The following is an 8,965-nucleotide window of genomic DNA, read 5'->3' on the forward strand; positions in this document are numbered from 1 at the left end:
ACAAGGGATTGTAACCGCAACCTGTTTTGAAATATGTTTGTTTACATTGAAAAAACAAAACAGGTAAAAGGTTAATATTCAGATATAAGGCTTTCACACCTTATGCCTAGCCGCGAATAACTACGAGCTGTTTGGAGTTCTTTAGGTGATTTTATTTTCAAGTTCTATGAATTCCAAATTCAAACAATATTTCATCATTTTCCAAGAAATTGGAAATATCTAAAATACATAACCACATCTTTGTCAAATTTTATTCGACAATCCATGACTATAGATACTATAAAATAAATTCTTTTTCAATTGATTCGGTATACATTTTTGATAAGTTGACAAAATAATCATGAAGTGTAAAATAACACTTTCGCTGATATGTATTTTTTTTCTAATAATTCCGAGTGTTTATCCTAAGGACGCCACATTGAAACAAATTAAACAAGGTCAGTAAACATAATGCCACACGTACATACATTGTAATAAAAAAAGAGAAGTTAACACAATGTAACATGTAAATACATTGTAATAGAAAAAAATGTTAACAAAATGCAAAAACAAATGTACACAAATATATATTGTAACTATTAAATGAGGATATATAATGTAATTATTAAATGAGGATATATGATGCAATTATTAAATGAGGATGTATATTGTAATTATTAAATGAAGATATATATTGTAATTGTTACAAAAAGACATTCACGTTATCTTATTCTTAAAAATGTTGCTTTGTTTGAGTTATATCTTACTTTAATTTTAATTTTAGCATATTTTATAATTCAGAAACAAAATAAAATAAAAGGATGAGACACAAATGTTACAACTACATCTTCATCATCAGCTTGAAGTGTTGAAAACGAAAAACTGTATACTCAAATCATCAAACATTTACCTGTGTCATACATATAGGATATAGTGTATATGGTATATTGTATTCGACTTCAAATTTAGTCAGACCAATGTTAACATGTAAACTGTTTTCCTGACTTACAACATATTTTATTTATTGAACCTATTCAACAATATCGATAATTATATTCTTTATTTTGTACACATAAAACATCTCTCTATGTTATTTTCAGCCACGGCTGTTTTGGAAGCAATTTCAGGCAAAGACATCGCCAAATATCTAAAAATAAAAGATGTGGATTTGAAAGGAGGATCGTATATCAAAAAGTAAGACCACGCTAACGTTTATTTTCTGAATGCAATAAGTAACAATGAAGCAATACAATTTTGTAATCTTCTGCAGTGTTTTAGTTTTAAGAATAATGTCATAATTCATAAACGCCATTATTTTGGTAATACATCTTATCATTTAAACAGGGATGTATACGTCTTTCCCTTTCTACTGTTTTTGGTTTGAAAGTTTACGAGGAAGATAAATCGAAATACATGTATACATTTCGGACACTCACAATTTTACAGTGTCATTGTCATTTTAAAATATAACTGCACGTCTCTGATTCAACTATTAACAATCTGCTTGAACATACTAGTAATGTTTAATCGTGTAAATCAATTATAAGATGTATGTGTTCTCCAAGCTTTTTGTTAAATTGTCAACATTGAAATATCCATAATTCATATGTAATTCATTAAACAATAATTTTATTGTCTTATTTATCAGTATAAAGATAACCCATTTTGACAATCCAAGAATATCGATCAAAGGGGATTGGAAGAACAATATAGTTGTCGAAGCATCCAACATTGGACTCGGAGTGACAGCTGACTGGCGGGTCAAAAAGTAAGTGCACGAAATGGGAACATAACTATTTGTAGACTTTCAATAACCTTTGTACCACAGTGTTATTGCACTAGTTTAAATGTGTGAAGTAATATATTTCTAGTCAATTTTTAACGTTAATATTCAATAATATTTTTATTGAACTTCTGGGAAGTTTTAAGCAAAAGTTATGAATTCATTTCCATTCGATAGAATTACTTTTTAAAATTTCTGTATTTGTTTGTTTTGGGGTTTTTACTTTTTTACTTATTTTTGAAATTGAAATTAAGACCAACGTTCATTTTTAGACCGTTTAGGCTGTTGAACAACTCGTCAACACAAGACTACAAACTTACTGCTAATACATGTATAAGAAGATCTGCTAACCATGAGATCATCCCTGTTTCTGGAAGGCTTCGTTTACTAAGCCTTCAGTTTTTTTTTTTTTTTTTTTTTTTTTTGTTGTGTGTGCCGTTATTTGTCTTTTCATCATTTTTTGTTGAAGTAGACGCCTGATTTCATTGTGCATTCCATATTAATGTCCATGACCGATGTTTACATCACACACAATTATGGCCGACATGATATATTGACAATCAATTAAGAAAAAGAGAAATTGCTACTGTTTTACTTATAATAGAAATATAATCAAATTTACAATATGAATGGAACAAATATTTAATTTTGAAAAAAATCGTACATATAGCAAAGGTCGATCTGATTATGTACATACTTTACAGTTTATGAAGACATACACAAGATAAACTGAAATCAGACAATAGCATACAAATTTAAACGACCTTTAGAGCGTATTATATCTATCATGTAAGAAAATGTAAATGTAGGATAAAAACAAAAGATGTATCCAAGAACAAAGAATATAAATCTGAGTTCCAATTGGAAAACCTATAATATTTAAATATTATTTTTTTCAGGCGTATTTTATTTATAAAATATCAGGAGTCTGGTACTTTAAGAGCTTCTGTTTCAAATGTGTCGTTCAAGGTGACCTTAAGTAAGTAAAACAATATATTATTACAAATTAAGAAATGGGAAAAAAAATGATTTATCATCGACAAAAAAATGACACATACAACCTAAAACAATTGTATTACGTATTTTCGTTCATTCTGTTAGGTAATTACTTTTACATACATATACATTCATTTATGTTAGTTATTTGTAAGCAATACACCTTCTGTTAAGTAGCAAAATTGATTATAAAAAACGAACACAAACCAAAGAAAAGTATCAGTCATATTTCGAACTACATAACACGTGCTCCTCGAATAATGTGTATATGTTACATTTATTCGGTGTGGAATACAAATATTGAGGTATTAGTTGTTTGCTGGTTTGTCTCAAGCATACAGGACCATTTCAACTATATTTTTGTCATTTCATTAGATTGTGTAACAACATGATAAACAAGGACATTTTCAAATAAGCTAAAATATATATTTTATTTTAATTCAATTACAACTGACTCTTTGTAGGCACGAGCACATTTAGTGTTGCGAAATGTTCTGAATCTATTGGTTCCTTCAAAGTCAAACTAAAAGGCAAACTTCTGGCATGGATTGTAAAAACATTTGTAAATGTTGACAAACTATTAAAGCGGAAACTTAAAGGACAGGTGAGTGGTATAAGATATATTAATAGAAATATAAAGAATGTCGTCGACATTTTGTTAAAAATCAGTCATCTACTTTCGGTAAAACCGTTCAGAGTCTTGTAATTGATTTTCCTTTTACTCCTTACTTTTAAGCCTTAAAGATGGCCTTTGGGAGACAAAACATTCGTCTGGCGTACAATATTATGAGCTTAGTATCTTTAATTTAATTTAAGCTTGTAAAATCTCATACACAAACTGCGAAGAAAAAAGGATACAATCACCAAAAAAAAAACCGGCGAGATTGTGGTGAGTTGACAGAGTATTATGGTCTCCTACGATGAATGCATCACCAGCTGTGCAAAACCGCACAGTTTTCACTTTCGGGAATGGGTCGTAATCGACAAAATTATGGATAAGACCTCTTTTATTACGATATTTAAAGATAAAGTAACACTGAAAGAGAGTGAGGTTATACAGATATATCAAGTCTAATTTTGCAATCTTTTTCTGGATTCATAGCGAATCTATATTTTAACTTGAGAGCAACCAAAAAGAATTTATAAATGCCAAAGTCAATCTTCTGGGAGTGTCCCTTATGCAATTGTTGTTAGCAAGGTTTGTGTTAGTTAAACTTGTATCCACAGAATTATTAGATATGCACAAAAAAAGTCATGATGAATAATTTATATTATTAGATATGCAAGGCCATTAGTAAAGAGATCAATAAGCATTCAGCAAAAATTTCAAGAATAATTCAAGGATAATAAACAAGTATTATAAAATGGTAAGTAAGATCGTAAATACAATTAGCAGAATAGTTATTATTGTTCATCATTTCATTTCATAACATTTTTCTATTTCCAATTAAATACCCAAGAAAGCCATAAGTATATATATTCCTGTATCTCAACCTTCACATACTAGTGTTGTAAAAACATTTTTTTAACGATTCTACAATTCTAGAATTCACCAAACTTTGACAGTTTTCAAATCATTTAGAGACGTATTGCTATCAAACTTTAATACCTCACCGAACACCTCACCGTAGTAAATGCAACGAAAAAACAATCAAATTTGAATACAAATGATAATACAATATGACAATTTAACAATATAACCTGCATAAGTTTAGTAATGTTAACTATCATTTAGGCCGACATCAAACAATTCTGGTACAGTAAAGCAATACAATGGAAACAAACCTGATGCATTTTTTTTTTGAATTTTATTTTGTAGGTTATATGAATAGGGTTACTGCATACTAGTACAATTCAATCAAAGACGGAGACGATTTTTAATAAATTTTATCACATTCAATGTTTTACTCTGTCTTATTCATGATTTTAAATAAGTCATCTGACGAATTTGTTTGCACATGAACTTGTACATGGTGATCAGAGGTACCCTGTTTTACAATGTGTTAACCTTGATTTGTAAATGCCTTGTTGTTTGTGTATTTGACTCTACTAAGGTATACTTTGAGTAGCCGAGAAAGGTCGAGTGTGCTTTAGAAACATAAAGTAAAATCTTCATTGTAAATGTACAATGTTATAGCCTTAGAATGATAAGTGGATAGCTACGTGTGCTTTTGAGTTATGACCATGAGACTACATGACTTAATTTATGACAAAGAGTTCAATTATGTCAATATACTTTGATTGATATTCTAAGATCTACTCTACATCTAAAGGCAACAGTAGTATAACAATGTTGGAAAGCCATCGATCGATTAAAAGAAAACAAATCCGCGTTACAAACTAAAACAGAGGGAAATAGAAACACTACAGTGCAACAAAAACCCAAACGACAATGTGTCACATTCATAAACGAACTTAAAGATAACTGCCACTTTTCTGAATTGGACATTTTAAGAAAAACATGATGAATTGAACCTTGTGAGTGGCTAGACTCATCAAAGACGCTCAGATTAAAATAGACAGAAAGCCAACGTTTTGAATAACAACAACAAAAAAACGAACACGTAAAACAACCTAGGGCAGTGCATAAAAACAATCACAGATTTGTAGAATAAAATGACTACAAAAAGATCTTAATAAATTAAAAAATACGACCCCAAATAAAACGAACACGTAAAACAACCTAGGGCAGCACATAAAAACAATCACAGATTTGTAGAATAAAATGACTACAAAAAGATCTTAATAAATTAAAAAATACGAGATTTCAGTGGTCATCCTAATTCATTGTTATTTCAGAATGACCACTGAAATCTCAATCTAGGAAAAATAGCAATGTATACCGATGAACTTATAAATTTGGAATTATCCCATTTGGGGTCGTATTTTTTAATTTATTAAGATTTTTTTGCAGTCATTTTATTATACAATTCTGTGATTGTTTTTATGTGCTGCCCTAGGTTGTTTTACGTGTTCGTTTTTTTTTTTTTTTTTTTTTGTTATTCAACACTTTGGCTTTCTGTCTATTTTAATTTGAGCGTCTTTGATGAGTCTAGCCACTCACTAGGTTCAATTCATCATGTTCTTCTTAAAATGTCCTATACCAATTCAGAAAAATGGCAGTTATCTTTAATTTCGTTTATGAATGTGACACATTGTCGTTTGGGTTTTTGTTGCAATGTAGTGTTTCAGAATATTTAAAGATTCTGAAAATGGTTGCGACCCTCATTATAACTTAACGTTTTTGTTTTATGTTTATTTTTAAGATGAATTGAATAAAATAATACCCGATTCCTCAGTGGTCATACCAATCCCTTAAAACAGAGTGTGTTCAAATATTTTTGAATATAGTCATGAAACCAACCATATTTAAATGTTTTAAATAGATCTTTTAGGAATGTTGTGATTAACATGTCTTCAAATCTTTGATTAACCATACATTCTACTGTTAAACGTGTCAATTTGAAGATTTGAAGACATGTTAATCACAACATTCCTAAAAGATCTATTTAAAACATTTAAATTGTCAGACTTTGAAATAATTAACACAATTTCTTAGCCGGGTTACTGAAAATATTGAACATAAATCTATCCCGGTTAAACTATCAGACAACAAACAAATCAATATTTGTTATTCCACATTCCAGACGAATAAATCTCAAGTTTGACGTATATATGCGTTGTAGAATACATTTCATCACGTCAGAAAAATGTATTTTGGACAACAATTTAGAAATAATCAGTTAAGGAAAAGCCTCTTGTGAAAAAAATTACAAAAGACAAATGTGCTTCTGAGGAGAATAATTGTCAAACCAATTTAAAATCACTTATTGAATAATCGAACACGTACATTTATATTAAACAAATGCTATATAATGGATGATTGTTGTTTGCTTAACACCAGATGGAGGAATATATAGGTCAAGAACAAAGGTAGAGACATGATCAAAATTATTGCCCCTAATTAGACAAAAGATAGTTGAATTATGCAAGCCTTTCAAAATTATTTGGGTTGCATTGATGCATAAAGAGTTCGGTATAATCTTAGCTTTTTGGAATAAAAGGGAAACTTTTAATGCAACAAGGATGTTTTGCAATATGAATTATAATGAAGCTTCAAATTCCTATTGACTACTTTATGTACAATAACATACACTTATGAATGCATATCCAGTAAAACTATATATTTACTCTTAATATCGGAACATTTTGTTTTAAATGTATCGAGATTTTTTTTTTCTCAAAATGATTATTCGTTTATAATAATCTGTGTAGTTTAAAGATTTTTAGATGGATTTAGCAATGTACCAACTAGTTTTTCTAAGTCAGTATACACTTTTTGAATTCCATCGGTAATGATAAAAAATGAAAACATTTTATTATAAATTTAATGAGGCTGACGCCAAAATGATAAGAATACTGTTGATAAATAATAATTCTTGTTTTTAAAATGACACATATTTACCGTTTAAAATATCGATGTTATCTAAACAATGACCTTATTTACCTTATTGGTTTTCCTTTGCAGTTATAAGAATACACTATAAACTAGAAAATATATGTATGCTAATGTGTGAAGGTTTGCGACTGTTAAAACATTTAAACCCGCTGCATTTTTTGCACCTGTCCGACGCCTATTAGTCAGCAGTTGTCTTTTGTTGGAGTGGTTCATATTTGTTTCTCGTTTCTCGTATTTTATATAACCTTTTTTTTTCCTGATTCAACTGATTTTCACTTGTCATTTTAGTGCTTTTTTGCTTGCTGTTCGGTTGACCTCAGTTATCCGCTTAGTATTTATACTTTGTAACTGGGATGAAGAGTTGTCGCATTGGTACTCATAACACATTTTCATATTCATATTGAACATTGGGACGGGATGATTGAACTACGTTTGATGTCATTTGAGGTTACCTTGATACTAGGAAGAGCCGTGGCGTAGTAGGAACCGATACGGGCTACTAACACATAGGTTACTGGTTCGATCCTAGAGCTCGTTCCTGGGGAAAAATGAGTGACTTTTCGTCTATTCCTTGTCACCATTTGTTGGTATGGTCTTGGGAAACGATCATAGTCTGTCGGGAGGGGACGACACATGGTTGACCCGTGTTCAGAGAGAGCACGTAAAAGGCGCTTATAAAGATTTCGAAAAAGAGAAGGATAATGCCGGTACAAGGCAGCACTTGCACCCGCAAAGTGGAATGGGATTTGTATAAGTTGCAATAACTTGTTTCCAAATTCATTAGTAATAAAAATGTTTAAACTGAGGTTCTAATGTTTCTTCACAATAATTGTCTCGTCTAATGTGCACGCAATAAAAATGTTTAAAAATAAAGAAATTGTCAAAAAATTGTACTATATCGCTTTTATGTAGATGTCGACCGTGGTTATAGGACACCATCTGACATGTTTATTATATTAATGCCACATTTGGTTAATCTAATGAAGCTGCATCAAATTTTTGGTCATACAGAATCATTTTCCCCAAGAATTCATGTAATCAAAGGTTTCCAATTCAAAGTATTTTAAAAATATACAGTGATTACAATTGGGTTATTAATTTTACACATTAAAATAGAATAAAAAAAAGCTTAAAAATCCAAACAAACTAAAACAGGAAAAAGTAGTTTCTGATTATCTAATTGTGTTATTCGATAAATGGTTACAATCCCTCCGACAAGCTTAGAATGGTCATAGACGATGTTGCCTGTTCTGATTCGGTTTTCTAGAAAAAGAAAAATGTCTTTTTTGAACAATTGACAGAAAGCACAACTATTTTCCGAAAATATCATCTAATGATACGAACGCTCTATATATTACTGTTAGTAAAAATGTACGTTACCAAACATCACGTACTATTTACAAATGTAGTCATTATTTCTATATTTAAGTTCTCCATACATTTTTAAAGTGTCACTTCTACGCGAACTTTACTTGATTAGTCTTGTATTCATATGAAACCTTTGTTGTTTCAGTTGTTTTCATCAAATAAATTTCAATCAACTGTCATGAAATCAACAAAGATACCTTTTTCAAACTTTCGATTTTCAGTTGATTACATACAAACACGCTTTCGATTTAAATGGATTTTCTTTCAAAGTGGATATGCCAGTCTACTTTTCTACCGTACATCATATATATATGTACTTAAATTTAAACACGTCATACATCTGATTAAAAATGTTGCTTTTGAGAACAAAAATCCTTGCT

The 8,965-nt window shown here is 30.0% G+C and overlaps 1 protein-coding gene across 1 annotated transcript; it reads left to right on the plus strand.

The window, feature by feature from the left end:
* The first annotated feature begins 277 nt into the window (after positions 1 to 277).
* On the plus strand, positions 278 to 4,658 carry LOC143074305 (uncharacterized). The gene is made up of 7 exons (XM_076249825.1): positions 278 to 437; positions 1,080 to 1,173; positions 1,628 to 1,747; positions 2,662 to 2,741; positions 3,223 to 3,362; positions 4,037 to 4,125; positions 4,578 to 4,658. The coding sequence occupies exons 1-6, from the start codon at positions 341 to 343 to the stop codon at positions 4,103 to 4,105; spliced, it is 600 nt and encodes a 199-aa protein (XP_076105940.1). The 5' UTR covers positions 278 to 340; the 3' UTR covers positions 4,106 to 4,125; positions 4,578 to 4,658.
* The last annotated feature ends 4,307 nt before the right edge of the window (positions 4,659 to 8,965 follow it).

The sequence above is a fragment of the Mytilus galloprovincialis genome, chromosome 5, assembly GCF_965363235.1.
Source record: "Mytilus galloprovincialis chromosome 5, xbMytGall1.hap1.1, whole genome shotgun sequence".
Taxonomy (NCBI): Eukaryota; Metazoa; Mollusca; class Bivalvia; order Mytilida; family Mytilidae; genus Mytilus; species Mytilus galloprovincialis.